Source organism: Hippopotamus amphibius, chromosome 8 (genome assembly GCF_030028045.1).
Source record: "Hippopotamus amphibius kiboko isolate mHipAmp2 chromosome 8, mHipAmp2.hap2, whole genome shotgun sequence".
Taxonomy (NCBI): domain Eukaryota; kingdom Metazoa; phylum Chordata; class Mammalia; order Artiodactyla; family Hippopotamidae; genus Hippopotamus; species Hippopotamus amphibius.
In genome coordinates this window covers 87,875,904-87,901,382 of record NC_080193.1, presented here as the reverse complement: position 1 = coordinate 87,901,382, position 25,479 = coordinate 87,875,904, and the positions used below count along the sequence as shown (strand labels likewise).

Sequence of the window (25,479 nt, the reverse complement as noted above, 5' to 3'; positions counted from 1 at the left end):
TAATGAGGGAACTGATAAAGAATACACGTTGGTTCTCTGAGTGTTTTCAGGAAAGAAATGTATGCATATCAATAGACAAAAAAAAATTACTAGGTTAGATACAAAACTGATTAATACTCTACAAGGCTAAAAATAACACCTTTCAGGTTAATGTTTCTTCAAGGCTATACAAGAACAACACCTTATCAATTTCTACAGGTTAATTTTACAGAACTGTAAACACTGTGCTTTTATCAGTAGTGGATTGTTAATCAAATATATGGTGACAACAGTTATATTCCAAAGAGTATCAGGTGAAGGTCAAGCTGGCTTATTAGGAAAACTCTAGCATTATATTAAAAAAAAAGAACGATCATCATTTTTGTCTTCTTTAAAGTTTGGGATAAATTTTTCTTTCAGACACAAATTGTTTTATGTGCCTCAACAAAGGGGAAGTTTTGTTGGCTTAGAGAAGCTGAGTTTTTTCCTAAAGTGAAGGTTGTAGCCCCCTAATGGGATGGTGGATGGAAATCAATGTAGTGTATGGCAATCAGCATTTTTAAAAAATGAAATATAATAGAATATCAAAGTGTATCAAACATAATAAGATCAAGCATCAGGGTGAGTGTGTGTGTGTGTGTGTGTGTGTTGGGTTATAAAATATAGTTCCTATTGTGATTAATGGTTTACAAGTGTGAAAACCATCGACTTAGACCATTTAAGACTCATCCTGGGGGCTGCAAAGGGACCCATGCATAACACAACTGCTTGGCAAAGGATGATTAAAATCAGAGTTTGTCCTCAAGGAGGGAGCTGGGGAATGGCTATTGAGTAGAGCGGCTACAATTGAAGACTGACCAGGTGGTGCGTAGTACTGTTGTTCTCATCCTCAAACCCCCTGAGCTAAGAGAAATGCCTTACACCATTCTAGCTACTGTGTACCTCTAAGTGCCGCACCACCTGCTTCATTATTTCAGGCTCAGGATGGCCCAAATATCATAAAAGTCATCCTTTATTTCCTTTTGTGACACTAGTTGTCCCCCAAATATCTGTTCTCCTTCACTGACATAATAATTGAAATTTTATCTGGGCACATGGCCACCCAGCTAAAGACTACATTTCCCAGCTTCCCTGGAGCTAGGTATGATCATGTTACTAAGTGCTGGTCTATACAACCTTCACAGAAATGATGTTTGCAAGTTCAGGGTCATACCCTTAAATGGTGGGGGTAGGCCAGGTGGAGGGTGGAGGGGATACCTTCTTTCTTCTCCCTCATTTTGCTGCCTAGAACAAGCACTCACTTGCAACCACACAGACAAAGGCAACACTTAGAGGTGTCCAAGTCCCTGACAGGTGCTGTCATACCAGCCAGCCCTGGATAATTACATAAGAAAGAAATTAAACTTCTTTCTTGTTCGTGCCACTGTTTTTTTGAGTCCCTGTTATGGCAGCTTAACCTATGTCCTACCCAATATGCTCTCCTTATACACTGTAGTAGAAAATGGTGCAAGTTTGAAGTGCTAAGGTACATAGACATTTGACACAACTGATTTTAAGGTGTGTGGACTTATTTTTTATTTTATTTTTTTGGCCATGCAGCATGTGGGATCATAGTTCCCTGACCAGGGATTGAACCTGCGCCCCTTGCATTGGAAGCACGGAGTCTTAACTGCTGGACCACCAGGGAAGTCCATGGACTTTAAACCACACTCGAAGACAGTGCCTGTTTGTCTTCATATCTGGGCTCCAAAACCCAGCAGGGTAAGGATTAGATAGAGAGTCAGAGGAAAAACAATTCTTGCCTGTGACATGTGGTGCTTAGATTAGATTAAACCATATGAAATTGCTGTTTTTGTAAATTTAAAATATAGTCAACTATTAGCAATTTCATATGTTTAAATCTAACAGAACGGATGCTGGAATTCACAGATATGGAGTCTTGGAAATCACAATCAGCAAGTTCTTCAACAACTGTCCTTTCTAAAGGGCCTAGGCCAAAAGCTGAATCCCCATGGCAGAGGACCCTAAGGGTATACCCAGATCGAGAGTCTCCTGCATGTCTATAGCCTGACTGCAGGGAGTCAAGAGAAAGCCTGACAAAGCCTTGGGAAATATCCTGAATCTAACGGGGTAACTTATAACTGCCTTAAAAGAGAGAGTGAAACTAATGAAATAATGGCAGTTAGCCAGTTTTGTTGGTGGGGGCGGGGGGCAGGTGTAGACTTTGGGAAGAGGCAAAAGAGTCAGGTAATGATATGTCTTAAACCCATGTGTGTAAGCTACAAGATCAATCTCTTTTTATGGGGCTGACTGTGTCCCATCAGTCAGACTATTGCAGATAACAATCCCTCCCTGTCCCTCAGTCAATACAACAGTATGGTAGTATGGCAGAAAGCAAGCCCATAGCTTATATGTTACAGATTCAATGGTTTTATGAACACTCATTCTTTTGGCCTCGATTCCAAATTCCCAGGAAAGAATCTGATTGGCCAAATATAGCAGATGCTCCTGGTGCCCTGTGCCTTGTCTGCTTGGCACATCTTGGACTTCAGCTGTCGCTGTGGACAGCTCCTACCAGCCTTGATGGCTTCCCACTTCCAAGCTGAGCCAGCTTCAGTATCTCTGCCTCCCAGCTTTGCCCAAAGTACCTCATAGCTCAACCAGCTTGCACATAGGTACAGGTTGGCTGTGCAAGGTAGACGTGGGAGTTATTATCCCCAGTAGAAACCCCCAGCTTACAGAAGACAGGAGTCGGTCCAGCTGCCTGTCCTTTAGGACGATTCTGAAGTGTATTTTATATGCTTCCTCCTAGGGTTCCCAGTGGAACTGGGAACCACAATAGTAACCAGTTGCCACAGTAGTAACCAGTTCAATAACACTCTTTATGGGTTTTCTTTCTTTCCCTTTTTCCCTCCTTCCCACTCTCTTGCTCTGGCTAGGATTACCTCCTACATAAATTACCTGCATCCAAATCCTTGTCTCAGGTTATGCTTTTGGGGGAACACAAACTTAGATACCCAGTGTGGGTCAAATGATCACTCCCAGACCAATCATCTTTGGCAGAAACATGGCTGCCCAGAGCCTACCCCAGGTTGTGAGGATGGGTTGTGGGAAACAGCTGCCAGAATTTCTGTGAAGGATTGGCCAAAGGTGTTCCACACACTAACTTAATGTTCGGCTGAACTTTTGCATAGAGGTAGGTCAAGATGTTTCCTGCAGATAAGACCACAATATTTCATCAAAAAAATTGTTCTGAGGGAACTCCCTGGTGGTCCAGCAGTTAGGACTCTGCACTCTGACTGCTGAGGGCCTAGGTTAAATCCCTAGTCGTTGGGGAACTAAGATCCTGCAAGTTGCACTGTGTGGCCAAAAAAAAGGAATTTTTTTTTGTTACCATTTTATCCTTTCAGTGATATATTAGAAAGTTACTTATTTTAAAATGCCTATCTCATATCTAACCTCTATACTGAGCTTTCATTAATTCTAAGCATTGTCCCCATCCTAGTTCAGGCCACCATTATCCCTTGCCTCTATTACAGCAACAACCTTCTACCTGTCTCCCTTCTTCCAATCTGTTCTCCACTCTGAAACCAGAATGACTTTCCCAAAATACAAATCTGATCATATTACTCTCCTGCTTAAAGCTATCTATAGTTTTTCATTATGTTCATGTTCAAATACTCAATACTAATGTGGCCTCCATGACCTGAGGAGATTTGATTCCTGCTAACTCTTCAGCTTTATCTCCTGCCAAGCTGTCTCTTACACTCTAAGATCCCGATGCTATAAGCTTTTTAAAAGCTCACCTAAAGGATCTCGTTCCCTCTTAGCTCCAGATTTTTGTCCTTACTGTTTCCTCTCTCTAGAATACCATCTCCTTCCACCTCATTCCTTCCTCCCTTGGCCTTCACCTAGCCAACATCTACTCACCCTTCAGGTTTTGGCTTGAATAATACTCGTCAACTCCAGAATAGGTGTACCTGAAATGGCACTGCCGTATTGCCCAGTATACCCTAGTCTTTGCATGATTATCCAGTGACAGGCATGTGAGCAGACACTCAGTATATTGCTGAAGGAAGCAAAAACAGAATTGAATGGACCCTCTTGGGTTTTCTGGAAGGACTGTCCAAGACAGCTTGGTGATTTTCACTTTAGGTGGAGCTGACTCCCTTCCCCCAAACATGAGACTCCGGCCGGGCCCATTAGAATATCACGTACCCTGACCCCTGGGTCACAGCTCAGGGCTTGGCAGATGATCCAAGTCAAGGCGATTGGGCACAGTCGGAGCTGAAATTAGGCCTTCTGCTTGAGGAACCAGGAAAAAACGGTTTTAATTTCCACTAGCCTTAGAGCTGTAAGGATGTAAGAAGCAGACACAGAGGTAAACAGCCAAAAGTTGGAGGGGGAGACGGAGAAGAGAAGAGGGCTGTCTCCTCATTTCCAGTTGTAGCATGGTTCTCTCTCCATTTTGGAGGACACTATTCAACCCTAAATCTATCTCCCCCATTTACTTGTCCCCACTCCCACACTTATGGGAAGGTAAGTGTGCAACCAAGCCCGTGCACGAGGGGCCCGAGAGGCATGTGAAAGACAAAGTGTGCTGAAATGGAAGGTCTTAACCTGGGGCTCCCTAAGGTAAAGCAGTACATCAATCCAGTGACTCTCTAGCTTCATTCAAGAAATAGTTAATAAGCATTCAGAATATTCTAGGCACGTGTTTTTCAAAGTGTAGTACACAGATAATCTGTCAGAATTCTCTCCTATGCTTCCTACTGAATCAGAAGCCCTGGGGATTGGTGCTCAGGAATCTGCATTTTAAAGCAGCTCTGCAGGAAGATTCACACTGAAGTCTGAAAACCACAGTTTCAGGCACTGCTCTGGGTTGCCGGCGCCTGACACAAAGCAAGGCAGACGAGGTCCCTGACTTACCAGTATATTTATGTTGGGGAGGGCGCGGCGGGGGAGGGAGGGAACAGCTGATTACAATAAAGCTACAGGGGGCTAAAACAGAACCAGCGAGACCACAAAAGAGAGGTGCTTAGCTCAAACTGAGGCGAGCCAGAGAAGTCTTACGGAAGGACATCGAAGCTAAACTTGGAGGAGCTACAGCTCTGGAGAGAAATGTGTGTTTCACAGAAACAAGGGAGTTGTCAGCTCGTTAAGTACAGCAGTGGCTCTGAACGAAACTGCTAGGGGGAGAGTGTAGAGTGAGAAGCAGGCGAAGGATCCAATTGTGAAAGACCCCAAACCACCCCAGCCCTCCAAGATGTCATCTGTCCTTGCCTTCGCCAGCCCTTTCGCCCTGCGTGGAGCCAGGGCCGGGCCCAGGGTCTGCAACCCGCGCGCGGGGAACTGCTAGCCCGGAAGAAACCATCCAGCTCCAAGCCTGGCGAAACAGGAGGGGCGGGGCTCCGCTCTTCCCGGACGCGCCCCCTCCCCCTCCGCCCTGGGACTGCGCGGGACGTGCCCGCCCTGCGCGATGACGTCAGCGCGCCCGCGCGCGCCGGGGGAGGAGTGGGAGTTGCGGGCCGGGAGGTGCTGACGCTCCGGTAACGCGGGCTGGGCTGGGGGGAGGAAGGGGCGGGACAGGGAGTCCCCCCAGAGTGCGAGGTCGCCGTTTGGACCCGGAGCGGGAACCTTAGAGGAGTTCAGCATCGCTTCCTCTCCCAGTAGGCTCCGCCCAGCCCGGCGATGGAGTTTCCGGACCTTGGGGCTCACTGTTCGGAGCCGAGCTGTCAGCGCTTGGGTGAGGGGGTGAGGGGGTGAGGGGGTGAGGGGCGGAGCACGCGGGAGGCGGGGCCGGGCGGAGAGGGGCTTGGAACTGCAGGTGGTGGGAAGGGTGGACTCCCGGGCTGGAAGTGCCCAAGGAGGGCGGGGCTCGAAGTTGGGGCGTGGCTTAGGAGATAGTGGACTAGGTCAGGGGTGCGGTTCGCTGCGAGTACGGCGGCATTTTCCTAACTCTGAGTGGAAGGCTTGATTGAGCGGGAGCGACGTCGAGGTCCCCCTGGACCTGCATCCGACCCACTTCCTGCAGATTTTCTGCCGCTGAAGTGCGACGCCTGCTCGGGCATCTTCTGCGCAGACCATGTTGCCTACGCCCAGCATCACTGTGGATCTGCTTACCAAAAGGTGAGGGGGTTGGTCTGAGGGTGAAAGGGGGCCGGTGGAGGATGGCATGCAGTCTCCGAAACGCCTTTGCCTCCCATTTCCTCTCCTTTATTGTTTTTCTGAGGTTCGGTGCTGGGAACATTGCTTCCTTTAAGGGAGGCATGTCCAGGTTCTTCCAGGGAGGTTCTTTCAGGACCACCGATTTGGCTAGACTGGGAGTAGGCCACAGACCGACCCCTGCTCCCTAACTATAGGATATCCAGGTACCTGTATGCCCACTCTGTAATGTGCCTGTGCCTGTGGCCAGAGGGGAGCCCCCTGACCGTGCTGTTGGGGAGCACATTGACCGAGACTGTCGCTCTGATCCAGCTCGGCAAAAACGTAAGGTAAGCATTAGAGGGGTTAACCATGGTCACCTGGGACTACAGATGCCTGGAAACCTGAACTGTTAGGATGGGACTGAAAGGGAATCAGTCTCAGCAGACAATCCTTCCTACTCTACCTCAGATCTTCACCAATAAGTGTGAACGCTCTGGCTGCCGGCAGCGGGAAATGATGAAACTGACCTGCGACCGCTGTGGCCGAAACTTCTGCATCAAGCACCGTCACCCACTGGACCATGATTGCTCTGGGGAGGGGCACCCAACCAGTAGGGCAGGGTAATTGCAACCAAGTCCTCTACTTGCCTTTGGGACCATCCCATCCTTTTGGAACTGACTCAACCTCTGTCATGATAGTTGGGAAGCTTTGGTTAGAATCTTTTATATATTTTTCAACTACATGTTTTCCACACCTTTTGAAGGAGCTCCCCTTCTGACTTCCTGGGTCAGGCCTGGGAGGATCACGTAAGCGGACTTTACCTGGAGGCATGCCAAGTGTGTCTCTTCCCTACAGACTGGCTGCCATCGCCAGAGCACAAAGCCTAGCTTCTTCTACAAAGACCATGCCCAGCCCAAACCAGACCTTGCCATCATCTACCTCTGCCAGCAGGTAGGCCTGCCTGTTTCTCCTCTCCCTTTTTTCCCTTCACATCTCTGACCTCAGCCTCTTGAATGTCTGCCATAGAGCCACAACTCAGTCTCCATCCCGGACAGCCCCTCCAGTGATTGCTTTGCAAAATGATTTGGTGAGTTGGGCAGAAGTCGGACAGAAGCAAGCTCACAGAGAGTAAAGTCCAAGACAGCTGGTCTTATTTTTCTTTTTGCAGAGTGAGGATGAAGCTCTGCAGCGAGCTCTGGAATTGTCTCTGGCAGAGACCAAACCCCAGGTCCCAAGGTACCTACTCTCTGGTGAAAGAGGGTGGGATGTGGGCGAGGGCTCTGTTGGAGGGAGGCAGGTGGGACCACTCATCTGACAGAGGGTAACAGGAACTTGGCCCAAAATTAAGCTTTTGAACTATATGACCTTTGACAAGTTCTTTAACCCATTAGAGTCTTAATATCCTCTATAAAATGGAGACAATACTAATACCTGGTAGAACCCTAGCTATGAAAACTGAGATAATACTCAAAAGTGCTCAGCACAGTGATGCCTAACAGATGAGATGCTCACATTTTAGATACTGTCATCCAACTTAAGCTGTTCCTCCCTCCCAGTTCTCAGGAGGAAGAAGACTTAGCTTTAGCACAAGCACTATCAGCCAGCGAGGCAGAATACCGACAGCAGCAGGTATGAGGACAGGGTAGGGACAGGCCCTGCACTGGGAGGAAGTAAGTTTATGGTGGGAGGGGAGGTGTTCTTCCAAGTGGTAGAGTTTTGGGATGGTGGTTATCCTTTTGTTTTCAATATAACTCCAGCTCATGCTGAGCTCTGCAGTGAGGACTCTCCCCCTCGTTTCCTTGACGTCGCACCCTGTCTTCCTCTCCTTTCCCTCCCCTTGCTCCAGGCTCAAAGCCGCAGCTTGAAGCCATCCAACTGCAACCTGTGCTAGGGCCTTGGGCTTGGGGAGGGAGGCTCAGCTGAGGAGGACTGTGACCCTCGCACCTCTAGGGTCAACAGGGAGAGGAGGCCCAGAGCAGCCTGGAGTGAAGATGAGGAGGAGTGATGTGGAGGCCACCTCCAGGGAGCATCAGGAGAAACAGCTTGTGGAGCTGAGCTTACAGATGGCTCTGCTGGCCTCTCCAGCTGCATGGGAGAGAGCAGCTCTGAACTGTTCCCTGGCTGGGCCCTAGCCAGGCCCGACTCAGGCCCCCTGCATCTTGTCATCCCCCAGATACTGGGGCTCCCCCTAAGTGTAGAAGACTGGGGGGGGGGGGGCGTGGGGCAGGTAGAAAGAATAAACGATCTTGGCAGTCAATAAGACATCAGAGTGGTGTGTTTCTTTCTCCTCTCCAACCCAAAACAGAAGAGTCCTGTCAAGAATGCTCACCTGACCTAAGCGTGCAGGCCTGCAGCAATCCCCCACACCACAAAGTCACAGTGATCCTAGCACAGTCCACACTTTTATTTCCCCCAAAGTGGTTTTCTGAAAGGCCCCTTTCCTTCACTATAGCTAGCACCAAGGCCAGGATGAAATATGGCAGGGAAGAGGGATACAATGTATTTCCCTCAGTTATCCTTCCAGAGGGAAGTGGCCACAACTTTTGTCACCAATGTATTAGTCTAGGGCTTGCTGTCTTCAGAGTCACCTTCTTGTCCCTGCTGCTGCAGCTGCCACATGTCAGCATACACCCCACCTCGGGACAACAGAGCCTCGTGCCTGGGGCAAGGAGAAAAATATAAGTTCCAACCAACTATCAGTTTTACACTAAGAGTCCTCGCCACTAGCCTATGAGATGACAGGGAACTGGTGAGGGAGATCCTTCGAGAAACCCCTAGGATTCCACAACCTTTTCCCAGGGCCCCCGATTCAGAGGCCCTTCCCTGTTCATAGTGCTGTGTCTCTTACCGTCCTCTCTCCACAATGCAGCCATCCTTGATGACAAGAATCTGGTCAGCACTGACCACAGTGGACAGCCTAAGAAGTCAGAGATCAGTCACCCACCACACCACCAAAGTGGGCCCCACTGCCCGCTGCCCATCCTGTACCTGTGTGCCACCACGATGGTGGTGCGGTTGGCACAGACTTTGGCCAGAGAAGCCTGGATGGCCCTTTCATTACATGTATCCAGCGCGGATGTTGCCTACAGAGAGGGAGTGGGTAAAATGCACCTGCCACCCAAGTTCCCAGTGGGAGGAGGATGCAAGCTGCTGGCCAAGGCCTCGGGAATCAAAAAGAACCTTGTTTTGCGCTTCAGAACCGTAAGGACTTTTTGTGAAACATGGATTCGTGCTAGCTCTCCTAGATGGAGACGGCGCCTAGCAGGAATGGCTGAGGCACACACGGAGGAGAAAGGAGGAAGAAGGCTGCTCAAGGCCCTCACCTCGTCCAGCAGAACGATGTCTGGAGCCTTGAGAATAGTGCGAGCGATGGCGACACGCTGCTTCTCTCCACCGCTCAGCTTCAGTCCCCGCTCACCCACCTGCGTATCGTACCCTGTGGAAATTGCCCATCTCTCTCAAGTCACACGTAATAAACTTGGTTTCCGTGACCAGATGGGCAAGGAAGGGCTGGAGCTGAGGTCAGAGGGAGTAACAGGCCTGAACTGGGCGGGGGGTGGCAGGGTGGACTCTGCAAGGGAGGCTCACCTTCAGGGAAAGCCATAATGGTGTCGTGGATGCCTGCAGCCTGAGCCGCAGCCTTCACCTCGTCGTTCCCAGCTGTGACGCGGCCATAGCGGATATTGTTGGCAATGGTGTCATTGAACAGGACAGTGTCCTGCGGCACGACTCCAATGTGAGACCGGAGAGAGATCTGGGTCACCTGGGGCCAAAAGACCATATGCCCTGCCTGGCTGGTGAGACCCCACCAGGCCTGGAAGGTAGGATGGGCTGGTGGGAAACACGTGGGACGAGAGGCCCTGTGTGAGAATCCTGCCTCCACTTCCGCAAACCCTAGCTGTGCGGGCAAATTGCTTAGCCCGAGTCTGTTTCCCCATCAATAAAGAGAAAACACACACTCTCTGCCTGCCTCCCTGGACTGCTGCAGATCTCTGTGCCTCATACAGCACCACTCGATTCAATCTCATGAGTACTTTCCCTGTGCAGGTCATCTGCCCCTAGAAAGGCTGAGGTCTCCTGGCCCAGCTTTTTGCAGGGGTAGCAGCTCCTTCTCCATTCCCTGGAAGCCCAGCACCTGCCATTCTTACACACATGGGCTCCTAAATTGCAGTCTTCTCCCAAGCATCCTTACCTGTGAAATGTCCTGCCCATCTATTCGGATGCAGCCGGAGCTGATGTCATAGAAGCGAAACAGCAGGCGCAAAATTGTGCTCTTCCCTGCTCCCGATGGGCCCACCTGTTCCATGAGAAACAGAGAGGAAATACTCTCAGGCCCACTGGCTTTTAAGGCTTTCACTCTAAGAGGCCACCAATGTTCACGGAGGCTGCCACATTCAATCCTGTGACCCAGCATGAGGGTGCTCTCTGATTCCAGAGCCTGGGTCCCAAGGTACCATGGGCACTGGAATAAGGGAAGCTCAAGGCGTCTGAGCCAACTGGCTGGGTCTCCTCTCACCAGGGCCAGTGTTTGTCCAGGCATCACGGTGAAGGACACGTCCTGCAGGGTCTCCCGCCTGCAAGGAAGGACAGGCATGGTCAGCAGGCCTGCTGCAATGCCAGGGGCCCCCTTCAACACTAGAGCTACTCCTGGGCCCCGCTCCTCTCCCGCTCAGGCTCTCTTCCCAGGTAGTGGTGGGCTGAGAAGCAGGGAGGAGGGGCAGGAAGGCAGTGTGTAAATGGACACCGGAAAAGGGGCCTGGGGGACAGTGAAAGGAGAGGGGCTCACCCATTGGTATAGCTGAAGTGCACATTCTCAAACTCAATCTGGCCCCTCTGAAAGCGAAGGGGCCCTGCTCCAGGAAGGTCCTTCACCTGGGAGAGTGCCACCAATGTGTGCCATTACAGGCCTGGTGTTCTCCAGATACAGAAACACCACGCAGGCTCCCGCTCCCTACAAACCCGGCTCCTTTCTCCTCACTCACTTCTATCTCCTCTTTCAGCAAATCAAACATGTTCTCCATGTCGATGAAGTTGGTCTGAATCATTCTGCAAGAAGAGTGCTGGTTGGAGCTCCTCTGAGGAGCTGGGGAAATAACAGTGCATCCCAGACAGGTGAGGGCCGGGGTCAGGTTACCTGTAGTAGGTACCAAACCAGTTGAGGGGCATGTACAGCTGGATGATGTAGGTACCAAACAGCACAAAGTCCCCGACCTGTGGACATCCAGGGAAGAGGACAGAGTCACAGGAGGCCTGCAAGCTGCAACCCTGCCCACTGGCTATCACCCTGCCTGCTTCCCACCCAGGAACCTGGTGGCCTAGACAAAGACCGCAGGGCCCTCTTCCCCAGGCCTAGCAGAATTCCCTCACCTGTAGCTTCTGCTCACTGACATAGTATGCGCAAAGCAGGGAACCAGCGAGGAGCCCAAGTCCAATCACCAGGTTCTGGGTCTGATTTAGTAAAACCAGTGAAGCACTCGACTTCCACTCCAAACCCTGGGGCAATGATGCAGGAGGAAGGAATGTCACATACATGTTGACGGTCACCAAATCCCAACCTGGGCCCAGGTACCTCACAGCCCAAATTTTACTCCTCTTGGTCCTGGCAATTCCACAAGGCCAGGCCTGTGGCTCTCAGGAGGCCTCAAGCTAGCATCCTCACCTGATATTTGATGATGGCCTCGCGATAGCGTTCCACTTCATAGTTCTCCGCATTGTAATACTTCACCTGATGAATTCAAACCACCGCTGTTCCCCAAGGCCACAGCTTTCAGCTAGATTCCCCATCCCTTCTCCCTAATTATAAACAGCACACTTCGCACCCCCCAGCTCCTCATCAGCTCCGATGGCCCCCGGCACACTCCTCCACATCTCCGCGCCTCACAACACTGCCACCGAGGCCTCTGTTACCGTCTCAAAGTTTAGCAAAGAGTCCACAGCCCGTGCCCGGGTAGCATTCTCCTGTGTGTTCATAGCACGCCGAAACTTCGCTCTCCACTCAGTGACCACGATGGTCAGGGCTAGAGAGGGACAGGAGGAGGGAGAGGAAGAAGAGAACAAGACATCACTCCCAACAGCGGAGACCATGTGTATGTCTGCTGCCAGTCACATGTGCACTAACCCTGTGCTACAGCCCAGAGATCCAGATTCCAAAGTGGGAGAAGTCGTAAGTTCCCTGAAGGAAGGGCTATGTCTAAGACATCACTGCAGCCTGCACAAAGCCTGTGTGAAAACGGTTTTGGTAAACAAATGAAGGCAAGCTGCATCTTGTTACAAAAATGAGGTCCCTCCTTGACTTGCATCCACAGTGGGCACCTAATGTGACCAGGACGCCCCTCCCCAGCCCTCCACCCCAGGTGAGCTGAGCTTCCCTTGGCAGAAGAGGCTCACGCGTCACACTGGGGAGCAGCAGGAGCCTATTCAAGGCCACTGATCTACAGCCTCCCAAAGCCGGATCACCTGAGTGGGGGCAGGGCTCATGCCCAAGGCAGTCCGTGTTTAGTTCAGGGAGGTGGTTTCACCGAGCAGCACTCACTGAGGTAAAGACTCATGCACAGGAACACAATGAGGCCAAACCAGGCGCTGAAGAACATGCTGAAGTAGATGATGCCAATGATGATGTCGGCCAGTGTGGGGATGATGTTGAACACCAGGTAGCTAGGAGGCAAAGTCAAGCTTCAAAGAAAGGTTTAAGGGCTTGGAGCCAGCAACTCTGCCTAGGGGGTTTCAGCTTACTGTTCTGTTTTCAACAGCAGCAGACTAGAATCAAGCTAGATGCCCCTTAAAAGGTAGATGGCAAAATAAACCATAACATGCCCAAACTACAGAATGGTCTGGATCAATTATAATGAGTGAGGAAGATCTTCGTGCGTGGATGAGAATACATCTTCCTAACATTCTGATAGTAAGGCCATGCTGAGGATGATGCCTACATCGTGACACCATTTGTTTAAGGGGAAACCTTCACAACATCACCTTAGTTCTGTGAGTCTACACATATATGTGTAAAAAGAATGCAAAAAGGCAAAACTCAACATACTAAATGGAGTGGGAACCTCTGGAGAAGTGAGCGGAAATCAAAAGAGATTTGCTCTCTGTCTACTTTATTTGAATTATTATGAGAGTGTGTGTACATCTTACAATTTAAAAAAAGAAAAAAGAGGACAGAGGGGCAGCTCCTTAAGCTGGGTGGGTTCTCCTGACAGCCCCTCCACCCCTGCTTCTCCAGCCCCGCCCTCCCACACTTCCTTTCCACTGGCTTGGCACCTGAGCAACCCCGTGACACTGGATGTGCCCCGGTCCACGATCCGCAGCACCTCCCCCGTGCGGCGCCCCAGGTGCCAGCGCAGCGAGAGCTCGTGCAGGTGGGAGAAGAGGCGCAGCTCCACCCGCCGCGAGGTGAACTGCTGCACCCGGATCCATAGGAACGTGCGCAGGTTGCTCACGAAGCCTGGGGGTAGCCAGGGGAGGCCTCAGTAGGGCTGAGGGGCACAATGTCAGCCCAGCACCAAGATGTGAAAGGTCTGAGAGCACCAAGGGGCCTGGGAAAGGGATGCCTGCGGGAGGAGGGAGAGGAGCCAATACCAACCAGGGCGAGAGCAGAGTCCCTCATACCTGTGCTGCCGATGCCACCGCCTTGGAGGAACTTGAGGAAGACATAGATGATGACAGTCCAGATCAGGGAGCTCCAGGGTGCCTTCTGGGTCAGCAAGTTCACTATGGAGAAAACGAGTGCAGGCCTACTTAGGGCCCCTAGGACGCTCTTCAGGAGAAACTGCTCCAGGCATAAGCCACAGCCTCTTTGTGACCACCCAGCTCCCAATTCTGTCCCACTTCCCTAGACTAGTCCCCTGCACCAACCAGGCCAATGATGAACCAGAGTGCTGAGCTGATACCCCTTCGCCCCCTCACCTATGTCCCTATAGAAGATGGGGACCAACACGTTCAGTCCCCGATCCAGCCCCATGAGCCCCAGGCAGATGAACACAACACACTGCAGAGCTGGACTCCCCCGAGGCCACAGGTAGCCACTCAGTAGGCGGAGCTTCCTGCCAAGGTCTCGCCAGGTAGACCTTGGTAGCTCTCCTGTTGACTGAACCTAGGATGGTGAAACACATAGGGGAGGGGAGCTCAGAAATCAAAATGAAGCACACTAACCAGAACCCACCTCGGGAAAACGTATGGGATTACAGCTCCCAGGTAACTTAGACCCACAAGCAATCCCTGATGGGGTCCGAAAGGCTAACAGGGCACAAACGGAGATTTAGGAAAGAAATGGGTTATTATGGTGGGAAAAAATGATGACGGGGAATGGAATTAAGATAGACCCAAAATTTCAGAAACTGAGATGTACCTGGCTCCCCTCTACATCTTGGTCATCTTCATTGACCCGCAAGGTGTAAGACTGTGGACGAAGTCCAGGGGCCCAGAGCCCCAGGACAAAAAGCCCTCCAGAGACCACATACCGCAGCACCCACAGGCTAAACTGAACCTAGAATTAAACATATGTGGAGAGACTATCAATGAGGTCCAAAATCCCACTGTTACTGCTTACAACACGGCTGGGGACCAGTGTAGGGCACACACCCAGGTCCTCCTCAGGGGCCCATCATCTAAAAGGCTTTAAAAAAAATTCAAAAAAAAAAAAAAATCCACAGTGACTCAGCACAGCCACTCCCCACCAGCTGGCTATCAGCTCCCGGCAGTGCTGGCCCCTCCTTTCTTCCCCTACTTAGAGGCATTCGAAAGCATGGAGCCAGTGTGACCAAACATGCCGCCCTTCTACCCAGGCCCAGCTACCCACGTTTCCCCTCCCCTCATAAGGTCCCTCACCTGTTGGCTCAAGTTCGCCCTTGCCCACCACCATTGTGGGCTGTTCCAAGACACAAGAGCCAAGTTCTCGGCTGCAAAAGCCACAGTCCAGAGAAGCAGGAGAGCCGGGCTGTGCGTGAACTTGATCCAGACGCCCATTGCTAGCTTCTGCCGTGCCTGGCTCCGTTCCGCCACAAGCAACCCTAGGCCACAGGCGCTGGCCACAGTCCCCAATACAGAAGCCAGCAATAGGTAGCCTGGCAGTGGGGCACCCTGGGCAGTGCCCACCCGGCCAACCAGGCCGGCTAGGGGCAGCGCCACCTGAAGTGTGGCCAGAAGCAGCTGCAGCACGTAGGGGGCGACGCGAGGGCCGGCCGCCCAAGACACCGCGTCGGCGCCACCAGGCCGCTCCGGACGTTTGCAGGGAAGAGCCAGCCCCCAGGCCAGAGCCCCCAGGCCCATCATTGTCGAGGGCACCAGCGTGAAGAAGAAGCAGGGGCTGAGGCCATCCTTCGCCCAGACGGGACCCGCGGGTCCTTCGGCCTCACAGTAGTTGCCCACAGTCACCATGGCAATGCGCGGCCGCCGGCCGAGACTGAGGGGACTGAGGGCCTGCAGAACTGGACCGGCCGCTTGGGGCGGGGCGCGGAGTCCCAGGTATCTCGGGTCATGGAGCCTCTGGGCGCTAAGCCGCGGGGGTCGCGGGGCAAGGACGCCCGTGGACGCGGCCACACCACCCACTGGTTTCGCGCACGCGCCGCCGCCACGCACTCACGCCGGGCACGTACGCCGTCTCCGCCGTCCGCCCTTCGCTCGCGGCCGGGGACCCTCCGGCCAAGTCGGGGCCCACCGGAATGTTCAGCGTGCGACTCCAGCGGCTCTCTTCCGCAGCGGCCCGCCCACTAGGGCCGCCCCCAGCCCCTACCCAGGGTCCCCATTGGCCCAGTGTCTCCGAAGGGGCGGGGAGAATGGGGCACGCAGGGGAAGGCAAAATGGAAGAGCAGAGTCGGCATGATCACGTGTTCAGGGCGGGAAATCTGACCGCACGTCCTGCCGGAGTCCTTGACCTCCAGGGAACTATGGACCGGAAGCTGCCCTCTGCTCGCCCACCAGGTCGGTATATTCAAGCGATCGCTTTGGCCAGCTTCCCCACAGGGCCGAGCCGGTCCCCCAGCCACCTGGGTGGTTCACACACACTCCACACCCTGCTTGCCCCAGAACCCTGGCCACTCGAGACAACAAGCCGCGACCTGGTCAAAGACCCGTCTTTATTAAGGGTTGTCAAGCTGTACACGGTCCCCACCCCACTCCGCTGTAAGTTCGGGCAGCGTAGCTCACCGCTCACTCACAGCGGACCGGAGCTGGGTGACGGGTGGGGCGGAGGGAAGGAGCTGGATCCCAGCATGCAATGCGGCAGCCCAAAGCCTCCAGCGAAGCCGTCCTATCGCCCCTCCATCCCCCTCTAGGGACACTGGGATACAGGCGAGAGGTCTCTTGTTGGTAGAGACACAGCCGAGGGCACACTTCCAGCCCTGTCCATCCCATGTGCAGGTGGTGGGGGTTACAATAAGCAGCACTGGGGGCCAGGAAGGCCTCAGTCTCCCCGGGTGGGGGTGGGGGAAGAGAGGCCAGTCCCCATCCTAAAAGTTGGAGAGGGCAGCAAAGAATTTCCATCCTGCTCCTGCAATTTAGAAACTTCCTCCTTAGTGTCAAAAGATAGCATGAGGGGACCTGGGAGCTAGAGCCTCCACACCAAGACAAAGCAAAAGCTAAACAGAACGGGAGCAAGCGGCACACATGCCAGTGATGTGCAGGAAGCAGGGAAGAGGTGACCAGGCTGTAACACTGGGGGTGAGGTAAGGGCCACAGCCTGAGCTGCTCATCTGTCCAGGATGGGGGGAGGGAGGCTGCAGAGGTTGAGGGTCCAGGCTTAACCTCCCCACTCCACAGTTGGCACAGGTTCTCCCTGCTTGGCAGCTTCTGTGGTGGGCAGTCCTTTGGAGGCTTGCAAAGGGTGCAAAGGTGGCAGTACTGGGGCTGGGCTGGGGACCAGTTTCTAGCACCACACTCTGAGCCAAGGGGTGTCCTGGCGATGAGGCTAGAGTCCTGTGTGCCCTGGTTCCTAGGCCCCCAATCTCTCTCCTGGGGCTGTGGCGAGCCCAGCGTTGGCACCTTCCTTGGCCAGGCACAGACACACAAACACCACATGCGTGGAGCCAGGCAACACTCAGAGGAGCCCTCCATGGTAGGCGGATGGGATGGCAGGGCAACGGTGGCCTCCATCCTGGGGCATAGGGACCCTCCTCAGCCGCATCTATACCTGTGGAGAGAAAAGGGTTGGTAATGGAGATGGTCTTCAGCTATCTGCTTACATAATAGAAGCCTGGAGATAAAGGAAAACTTGATTCTTGGGGAGGTAAGCAAAGGAAAAATCAAGTCCTGGATTTCACAGTAGGTGAGGGAAGAAAAGGAAGTGTACTTTGAAGGGGAAGTTGCAGTATCTCTGCACAAGACACCCACCTCCCTTCACATCAGAAGCTTTGACCTCGGCCTGGAAGTTACTACTTTTGGCAGTTATTTTCGGGTCTTGGAGCCCTTACCTTGTGCACCTGAGGGGGAAGCTCATCCTCTGAGCCCTCTTCGGGCACCGGCTCTGGGTGCCTTGATGCTGACTGCCCATCTTCAGCCCATCCTCCAAGGGGCAGCCGAGAGAAGTGAGAGGGAGCCCGGGGCACTGTGCCAGGATCTAAAGATGCAAGTAAATACTCTTAGAATGAACACAAACAGGAATGACGAGAAGGATTCTGGGGATGCTTGGGGTAGGTGGAGGCGCTGGGGAGGGATTACTCTCCTTGGGTCTGATCCCCTCTTTCCTCCCCTAGAGGCCCCAGAAGGACCACCCTTCCCTGAAGACTCTGTGTCCTCCTGTACCCCCAGTGGATACCTGTGATGCCTCCATAGCGCCTCTGGAAGCCCCCCTGCAGAGCAGTGGTCTCAGGAGCTCCAGGCCGGGGTGCAGCACAGGGATAGCTGGCAGAGCGGGGGATAGGCTGGGGGGCCCGGGTACCCTCTCCCCCCTCTTCAGGGGCACTCTCCCCACTCTCATCACTCTCCCGGCGGTGCCACACATGCCGCTCAGGTTCAGCCTGGGCCTGCTGCTTGTGGAGCTGAGAAGTGGGGGATTCGTTAGTTGGGGACAGAAGAATGTCTGAAACAGCTACCCTCCACCATGGTATCGGCCAGTTCCCATTTATACCACCTCACTTAGAATCACTGACCCAGAGTACCTGACATGTTAACAATGTGTAACATACATACGATGTTTTACAGGTTAAATTCTCAGTAGATCCCTGGAACAAGCCTGTGCATAAATTGTAATGGCTCTCGTTTTCCCTATTTGATTCCAGAACAAACTGGTTCTGAATCTAAGTGCCAGGAACTCTTTTACGTGCTGGGGATACAGCAATGAACAAAAGAGACAAAAATTCCAACTCTTGTGGGGCTTATATACTTGGGGCAGGTGAGGAGGGATAGATAGTAAACAAATAAATAAGGGAAAAATACAGTGTCAGGTGGTGCTAAATGCTATGAAGAGAAAAACAGAACAGGAAGATTCGGGAGGGTAGGATTCAGGTATGCAAGGGAGGCTTTTACTCAGGGTGGCCAGAGATGGTCTCATGGGGAAGGAAAGAGCAGACTTGAATGAGAAGCAGAGAGCCACGTGAATATTTCAGGGAAGTGAATTCTTGGCAGGGGAAACCACAAGTATGGAAAAGCCCTAGGTGAAAGTAAGCTTGGCTAAAAAGGATAGGAAGAGGACATATGTGGGAATGGAGACTGCAGAGCAGATAACGGGCAGAGAAGGGATTTGAACCGAGGTCTTGCTTCATATCTAAAACCCTCTATTCTATTTTCACTTGCCACCTTGGTTCTACAACCCTGCCCCTGCCTGCCCACTCACCTGGTGCATATAGAGGGCATGCAGGCTCATCTCAGTAGATGCATATTCCGACAGCACCAGGCTCTGCAGCTGTCCTTCCCACACACTGCTCCCGGAGCTGGCTGTCCTGGCATCCACCCTGTCCCCCCCCAGCACAGAACAGCAGTCATCAACATTTCTGAGACCCACACAAATTGCTGGGGGCTACTGCCATGCCCTCCCCTCACGGCCCACCTCTACTCACCCAGAGCCTGTCATGGTGCTGGGAGCCCGGCCCGTGGGAGCCTGACCAGGCTGCAGAGGGGAGAAGGAGCGCAGGGCAGAGGCGACTTCAGCCCTGTGTCTGGAGCCCTGCAGGTCTCTGGGCAATGGAGGGCCCCGGCAGGATGAGCCAGCTACCACATTTGCGATAAGGCTCAGTGGCTATGAAAGAAAAGGGTGAGTAGAATTCCCAGGGCAGAGGGAGGCCTCTGGGTCCCCCAGTATTCTGCACATTAGGACCCAGTAGCACAGAATGAACAGACAGAAGGAAACCGACAAGGTAGGCCTTTCTGCCCCATGCCCACACCCCATGTCCCAGCTCCTGGAGTCCACTCTTCCTGTCATTTCCCATTCTCTAAGAACGCACCTCAGACTCAGACTGTAAGGACTGAATGGACGTAAAGAGGGCATTTTCTGGGAGCAGACCCCCTTGGGCAAGGCCAGCAGCTGCTCCGTCCCGCTGAACTTGCTCCTTGAGGAAACCGAGGAAGGCCGTGCTCTCACGTGGTGGCTGCCAGCCAGGGTTGGTGATGGCAAAGTGCATGAGTGACAACTCTGTCTTCCCATCCTCAGCTTGCTGGTACACCGAGGCCTCCGTCTGCCCACCAGATAGCCACTGCACAAGGGAAGCTGCAGTGAGCAGGACTGTCCCCTTACAGGAACCCTTTTTGTGCCTTTCCTGCTAGTGTGGAGGGCTTGCCCCTGGAGGACAGAGACCACAATGCACTGCTGTATCTTGTCTAGTAAGTTACACCCCACAAGTGGCCATGTGCTGGGCTAGCTGCTTGGTTTGTGCCTTTTGGGAAGCATGGCCAAAGGTTTAAGTTTAGGGCTATAATTGAGCCCAGGCTCCCGTTTACAAAGCAGTGTGAGTCCTGGTACAGGGCTGCCCAGAGGCAGGGTTGCCTTTTTGTAATTTGTTGGATCAGAAAGGGTGCCTTTTTGCAGTTTGCCCAAAGACACTGTACATGCCAGCATCACCTCTGGCCAACCGCCCCTCTTCGTTCCTAATACCTGGGGATGCCCATGCTGGCGAACATCCATCTGAGCAAAGGAGCAGGTATCTCCAACACCAACCACCTCCACGGTGAAATTGCGGAAGAAGTCTATAATCTCCAGGGCCCGTGGGCGCAGGCAGAAGATGAGGATGAGGGGTGTGACAATGGGGCTCAGTAATTCCTCCAAGATGAACACCTAAAAGGGAAGGGATCAGGGTCACGAGAGCAGGAGGGATCCCAGCCCTCGTCACCGAGCTATCAGCCAGTCTCTAGCAGGCCCTAACTCCAACTCCACTCACTGCCTTGTACTGGAAGAGCTGGGCAAACTCGTCCCGGGTCTGCGAGCGGTGGGCATTACCCTGCCAGTGGTCAGGCATGTAGTGGATGTGAGCGAGGATCACGCGGAGCAGCTGCTCAGGGCAGAACACCATGTGCTGGTCCGGGATAAAGGACCTAGTGGGATCAGGGTCATGGTGAGACATCAGCCGTTCCCGGGAATGCTCGTTGGCTTGCTCCCACCTGCTGCCCTGGCCCACCTGCACACGGTCACGGTGACCCCCAGGAGCGTGACAGTGGTGAGGACATGTTCCACAGCCAACACGTCTTCGTCATAGATGGTGAGGGCGATGAGCACGGCCAGGATGGAGCCAGCGAAGAAGGCGCAGTTCTTGGCCAGCAGTGTCAGCAGAGGTGACAAGAAGCAATTCATGTACTTGGATGCAGGCTTGTAGCCTCGGTTGAGGCGGGACTGTAGCTCGTGCTCCAGCTCGTTGAAGTGGCGGAGGTAGCAGCGGCCATAGAGCGACCAGCATCGTGCTCCCAGGGCCCCTGGCTCCCGCTTCAGCACCTCAGCGTAACTGAAAAAGGCATAGAGGATCTGCCAGATGAGGATGAGGGGGCACAGCAGGAAGTTGGCAACGCCAATCCACAGGATGCGGTTGCTGAGACGCTGGGCCAGCTCGAGCCGTTGTCCCCCACGTTTGTACTCAGCCTTGAGGCTCCATTCATTGAGAAACAGAGAGCCAGGTCCCCAAAAAAGGATCAGCTCAAAGTTGTACTTGAGGCCCCGGGTGAAGAAGACAACCTCCCCGAGACCGGGCAGGCGGAAGCGCAGAGGCAGTAGGGATTTGTTAACCAGTGCCACCATGTAGTTCTGGAAACGGAGGATGCGGTGGTAGATGTCCAGCTCTGTCAGCTCCCGCTTGTGGATGCAGATCTGGTGCTCTTTCTGGGTCTGCACAATCCGGGCCTGTACTTCTTGCCATGTGCAGTACGGAAGGGCAGACTATGGGACGGGGAAGAGACGAGGGATGGAAGGTAGGGTTGTTGCCTCGGCCCCTTGCCCTGCATGAGCTGTGAGGCTCAGGGGTCCTCTGAGAGGAGCCTTTAAGCAGATGCTCCCTGATCTGCCAAGGACGGGTGAGGTTGCCTGATGCCCGGGAATACCTCCCCCCACCCCACAAGCTGCAGAAGAGGTCCTGGGCTGTGGTGCTAACTGCCTGACTTCCCAGTCTCACCATGGGGATGCGCAGAGCATGCAGGTAGAAGGAGTGGATCTCCCAGTAGCAGCAAATGTTATAGATGAACTTGATGAGCCGGTGGACCCAGAAGACACCAGCAATGACCAGGATGGTGATAAGGGAGCCATTTTCCTGAATCCTGGTGGGGAGAAGGGGAGGAGGAGTGGGAGACATGCTGCGGTCCTGAAGGATTTGGAGAGGCTGAGCCTGAGCCTGTGTCCTAGGAAATGTTGCTGCCTCACACTCCACTCCCTTCCCCACCTGCTAGCCAAACAACAAGCTCTGGTGCCCTCTGATCTGCAGCACTTACCTGGCACTACAGACTTGGGCAGGCAAAAAGGCATCTGGCAGAGTAACCTTGACGGGCTCGGTAGGGTGAAGACTGTGGTTCACCATCTTGTTGGCAAATAGGATGTCGTAGTCCACACAGCTGACCAGGAAGGTGGTGAAAGCAACCACAAAGAGGAACTGCCTGGGGAGTTGGGAAGAGGGGCCGCAATCCGAGAACCAGAGAGATACCAGTGAAATGACATGGGAAAGAGGAAGAGTCTGGAAGCGGCAGACCAAGATTAGGGAGCAGCCTCTGGGGCAGTGGAGGGGCTGGAGAACTCCCTGTGGACTCTCTCTACCACTCAGCCCCAGGGGACCCAAGTCAGCTCCTATTTTTTGCTTTTCGCTTCAAGCATCATAGAATCAGCCTGCTTTTCTATCTCATGGTAATCTCTGCCATCACTCACTGGTCTCTTTCAAAGGTCTTAGATTGCGGTCTCTGGTCCCCAGTCCCTCATTTCCTTTTGAGATGGTAGTTACAAGCCCTTTGCGAATCTGAACTCTTTTCATTTGGAGGGAAGATTTCCCAACCACTTCCCCTTTGGCAAAGCCATATGGCTCCTTCCTCCCAGAAGGCTCTCTACTGAGCAGCAGACCTAAGGTGCAACCAAGGCAGAACAGAGACATTTTTCTCAAGTAAGTGGCTGGCATCTCTGATACCTCCTGATTGAACCATGATTCCACTGGAGCTCTGATAATCAAGTCTTTCCCTTTGTGGAAGAGATAGGACTTGGAAAGCTTTCCTTATAAGGGAGATTAAAAAAGATAAGCCTGTAAAATTTGGTGCCACACCCAGTCCTTAAAGTATAAAGGTTTGCAGAGTTTTGAGCCTAGGACTGAACTGCACTGGCAGTTTGGGCCAGGTGTTGAACTCAGAGAGGAAACACTGAGATGTATTCCTTCACGACCTCATCCATCCCTTCTTATACTTACATGAGCTCAAAGATCTCCCCAATGAGCATACAAGTGAAGCCATTCTTCTGGTGTAGGTTATAAACGTGTAATTGTTAAGAAAAAGTGGTCGGTAGAGACAGCAATTAAGAGCACAGACTTTGGTGTCACATACCTGAACTGAACTCCAGGCTCTATGACTTTCGAGCTGTGTGACTTTGGCCAAGTTACTTAACCTGTAAGCTTTTGTCTGTAGTGGTGTGTTGGGAATAATAGCACCTGGGTCATAGGATTATTAGGTCTGAGATAGTGCACGTAAAGTATTTAACACAGAACTGACACAGAATAAGTCAAAAGACATTTCTCATTATGGTTACCAGCACACCGTCAAGAAGGAGAATCACCCTTAGAGAGGTTCCTTATAAATTAATGCTACAAAGTGCAAGGCACACAATGCTTGATAAATGTGGGGTATCATTATTTACAACGATTATTATTTTCCCAGCCTCTTTCAGGCTCAAGGGGCCTGAAAGGGATTAGAGCCAAACCCACACCAACTTCCCGTCAGGGGCCTGGCTTAGAGAGGGGCTAAAGGTTCAGAGCTCCAACACAGAGACACAAAGGATATTCTAGAGAAGAAGAGATCAAGGTTTTCGATGTGGTGCCAAGGTGCTGTGGGTACAGGAGCAGAGATGTCAGAGCCCTGAAGAAATGGAAGCCCCTTGCTCCCTCAGTGTTCCTCCACCAATTCTCCCCCCAAGCCCCAACTAGGGGGAGTCATGTCCAAGAACTCACATTTGCTCCCCTCAGGGACATGCACCAACAGGTCCTCCTCCCCAGGGGGTGAATCGCTGTAGGAGGCCTCTAGGCGCTGGTATTCAGTGTCAAACTGCGCCATCACCACCGCCCCCTGTCCACCTTGTCTACCTGTGGGTAATGAGGAAGGAGAGACCCAGGTTCAGACCCTTGGTGCTGTTCATCTTCTCCCCTGCCTACTAGACCAGAAATGAGTGAGAAAGAATCCTGGGCAGGGTCTCCACTACCAGTCTTCTTGGATCAAAGATAGAGGAAGAGCAGTAACCCAAGGAGAGCAGCAAGCGCAGGGCTTGGGAGGCCCTCACTGACCAATGAGGTCAGTCATTCCCAGAGCCTTTACTGAGTGTCTTCTGAGGCCTTGCTGGCCTGAAGGCAGATTCTGCCCCTACGAGGGGTCTGTTTCATCTTCTATTCAGTGGAGAGAAAGGGCCCTCCCCACCCCCCCAGAGAAACCTTGGTCTCCCATGAGACTAGCAGTTTGGAAGCACTTTGTAAACAAGAGGTTTGAGATAAGCACATGGCCCTACCAGCTCCATGGACAGTGTCTGCTCCACTCCAGCCCTCGGTGCCCTGGCTCTGCAACTGCTGGAGGAGAAGGTGTCAGGCCCCAGAGAGTGGGGAGTGGGAACAGAAATAAACCCAACCCTACCACCCAGCCCCAGCCCCCTCCCCCAGGGGCAGCCAAGCAAGGGGCAGGGAGGCTGCAGTGGGAAAGAGGCACCCTTCCAGCCTAGGGCTATCTGCACTTCCTCTGGTTGTACTATACACAGCCACTCATTCAACTCTAGGATCCCAAGAAGTGGCTTAATGAACCTGTGGAGACTGAGTCTATACAGGGCTGGGCTGTTTCTCCAGTGCCCCACCTCAGCCTCAGAAATTAGACCTTTCAGGGCCCACAAAACCCCAAACCCAAAAGCCAAGAAGAGAGTCTTTTCTAAAGAGAACCTTTCTGGTCTAAATCCTCCCCTTGCTTCCCTAGCACCAAAGGCCCAGCAGGCAGGCAAAGTTCCTGGATGGGATATCCTGACTGGGTCAGAGTAGACCCCGATCCTGGGTGAACTGTGGGTTCCCTTGGTCCTGGAGCCAGGCATGATCTAGGTGGCATTCATCCAGTCAGTGCAGACCCTGAGGCTGTGGAGCCCGGCCCAGCCAGGCCCCGGTGGGATTCCCTGGGTTAGTGAGAACCCTGGGTCCTAAGAAGCTGACCAAGCCCTCAGGGAACTCACCACTTACAGGGTCCGTGTAGACCCAGGGCCCAGAGAGCCTCTGCCAGCCAGGCCTGGGCTCAGGGGTTCCTGCGGACGTCGGAGGAATCCAGCCAGTCCGACTGCCGATACCCCCAGGTATGCTGGGTTGCCTCTCTACACCCAGCTGCCACGACCCGAGCCCAGCGCGTCCCCAGATCGCCCGGCCCCCGGCCCAAGGCTCGGCTCCCAACAGCGGACAACCTTGCCCGCGGCTCCGCCGCTCGCGCGCGCCCCCGTCCGCGCGCCCCCGCTATCAAAACATTCCGGCTGCGCGCCTCCGCCCCGCCCGCGGCGCCCCTTCCCCCGTTACCGGCCGCTAGCTCACTTAGGGCTCCGCGGGCACCCCTGGCCAGGACCGTCCCGGGCCGTGAGATGTCGGTAACCGGTCTCGCGTTTCACCTCAGGAACGCTGACCCGGGTGATTCCAGGGGCTCCGTCGGCTCCACTGGGCTCGGTCAGACCCTGAGCAGTAGGCCCGGCGTCTGCCACTCACTGTCACCCGCAGTTATCCTAACCAATGAACATGGGGGATGGAGACATGA

General features: G+C 53.3%; 3 protein-coding genes across 23 annotated transcripts; 1 reads left to right on the top strand and 2 right to left on the bottom strand.

Moving 5' to 3' along the window:
• Nucleotides 1-5,467: 5,467 nt before the first annotated feature.
• On the top strand, nt 5,468-9,120 carry ZFAND2B (zinc finger AN1-type containing 2B). Of its 4 annotated transcripts, XM_057745607.1 has the most exons (10): nt 5,468-5,528; nt 5,653-5,725; nt 6,014-6,108; nt 6,342-6,473; nt 6,595-6,746; nt 6,982-7,077; nt 7,153-7,213; nt 7,295-7,362; nt 7,683-7,755; nt 7,973-8,390. In XM_057745607.1, the coding sequence occupies exons 2-10, from the start codon at nt 5,671-5,673 to the stop codon at nt 8,015-8,017; spliced, it is 777 nt and encodes a 258-aa protein (XP_057601590.1). In that variant the 5' UTR covers nt 5,468-5,528; nt 5,653-5,670; the 3' UTR covers nt 8,018-8,390. The 4 variants fall into 4 exon arrangements, with proteins under 4 accessions (XP_057601590.1, XP_057601591.1, XP_057601594.1 ...); XM_057745608.1 differs by having other exon boundaries at nt 5,486-5,725; nt 8,077-8,390; XM_057745611.1 differs by lacking the exons at nt 7,683-7,755; nt 7,973-8,390 and adding an exon at nt 8,996-9,120 and having other exon boundaries at nt 5,486-5,725.
• ABCB6 (ATP binding cassette subfamily B member 6 (Langereis blood group)) lies at nt 8,514-15,823 on the bottom strand. 7 transcript variants are annotated; one of them, XM_057745602.1, is made up of 19 exons: nt 14,956-15,817; nt 14,477-14,614; nt 14,035-14,221; nt 13,738-13,839; nt 13,390-13,573; nt 12,659-12,780; nt 12,034-12,143; nt 11,786-11,851; nt 11,494-11,619; nt 11,261-11,337; nt 11,109-11,172; nt 10,913-10,998; nt 10,643-10,700; nt 10,319-10,423; nt 9,715-9,889; nt 9,450-9,562; nt 9,115-9,209; nt 8,975-9,043; nt 8,514-8,785 (listed from the first exon to the last, which is right to left on the bottom strand). In XM_057745602.1, exons 1-19 carry the CDS (start codon nt 15,502-15,504, stop codon nt 8,689-8,691), a joined length of 2,523 nt encoding a protein of 840 aa, XP_057601585.1. In that variant the 5' UTR covers nt 15,505-15,817; the 3' UTR covers nt 8,514-8,688. The 7 variants fall into 7 exon arrangements, with proteins under 7 accessions (XP_057601585.1, XP_057601587.1, XP_057601588.1 ...); XM_057745604.1 differs by having other exon boundaries at nt 15,710-15,786; XM_057745605.1 differs by lacking the exon at nt 14,477-14,614 and having other exon boundaries at nt 15,710-15,823.
• A 360-nt stretch (nt 15,824-16,183) lies between these two features.
• ATG9A (autophagy related 9A) lies at nt 16,184-25,467 on the bottom strand. 12 transcript variants are annotated; one of them, XM_057743880.1, is made up of 17 exons: nt 25,263-25,466; nt 24,917-24,985; nt 24,218-24,275; nt 23,670-23,801; nt 23,503-23,546; nt 22,917-22,981; nt 21,964-22,125; nt 21,651-21,792; nt 20,670-21,418; nt 20,433-20,586; nt 20,150-20,329; nt 19,503-19,751; nt 19,119-19,297; nt 18,896-19,013; nt 17,879-18,101; nt 17,535-17,680; nt 16,184-17,254 (listed from the first exon to the last, which is right to left on the bottom strand). In XM_057743880.1, the coding sequence occupies exons 4-17, from the start codon at nt 23,770-23,772 to the stop codon at nt 17,249-17,251; spliced, it is 2,520 nt and encodes an 839-aa protein (XP_057599863.1). In that variant the 5' UTR covers nt 23,773-23,801; nt 24,218-24,275; nt 24,917-24,985; nt 25,263-25,466; the 3' UTR covers nt 16,184-17,248. The 12 variants fall into 12 exon arrangements, with proteins under 12 accessions (XP_057599863.1, XP_057599865.1, XP_057599866.1 ...); XM_057743882.1 differs by lacking the exon at nt 24,917-24,985 and having other exon boundaries at nt 25,248-25,466; XM_057743883.1 differs by lacking the exon at nt 24,917-24,985 and having other exon boundaries at nt 24,218-24,272; nt 25,248-25,466.
• Between the last annotated feature and the right edge of the window lie 12 nt (nt 25,468-25,479).

Excerpts from the sequence above, each read along its gene's own strand:
- ZFAND2B (XM_057745607.1), top strand. The coding sequence starts at position 5,671 with ATGGAGTTTCCGGACCTTGGGGCTCACTGTTCGGAGCCGAGCTGTCAG. Across the intron at positions 6,109-6,341 it reads GTGGATCTGCTTACCAAAAG|GATATCCAGGTACCTGTATG; the intron begins GTGAGGGGGTTG and ends CCCTAACTATAG. Across the intron at positions 7,756-7,972 it reads CAGAATACCGACAGCAGCAG|GCTCAAAGCCGCAGCTTGAA; the intron begins GTATGAGGACAG and ends CCCTTGCTCCAG.
- ABCB6 (XM_057745602.1), bottom strand. The coding sequence starts at position 15,504 with ATGGTGACTGTGGGCAACTACTGTGAGGCCGAAGGACCCGCGGGTCCC. Across the intron at positions 9,210-9,449 it reads ACATCGTTCTGCTGGACGAG|GCAACATCCGCGCTGGATAC; the intron begins GTGAGGGCCTTG and ends CCCTCTCTGTAG. Across the intron at positions 8,786-8,974 it reads TGCATTGTGGAGAGAGGACG|GCACGAGGCTCTGTTGTCCC; the intron begins GTAAGAGACACA and ends TCCTTGCCCCAG.
- ATG9A (XM_057743885.1), bottom strand. The coding sequence starts at position 23,772 with ATGGCGCAGTTTGACACTGAATACCAGCGCCTAGAGGCCTCCTACAGC. Across the intron at positions 20,330-20,432 it reads AGCTCTTCCAGTACAAGGCA|GTGTTCATCTTGGAGGAATT; the intron begins GTGAGTGGAGTT and ends CTTCCCTTTTAG. Across the intron at positions 19,298-19,502 it reads CCTTACAGTCTGAGTCTGAG|CCACTGAGCCTTATCGCAAA; the intron begins GTGCGTTCTTAG and ends TTTCTTTCATAG.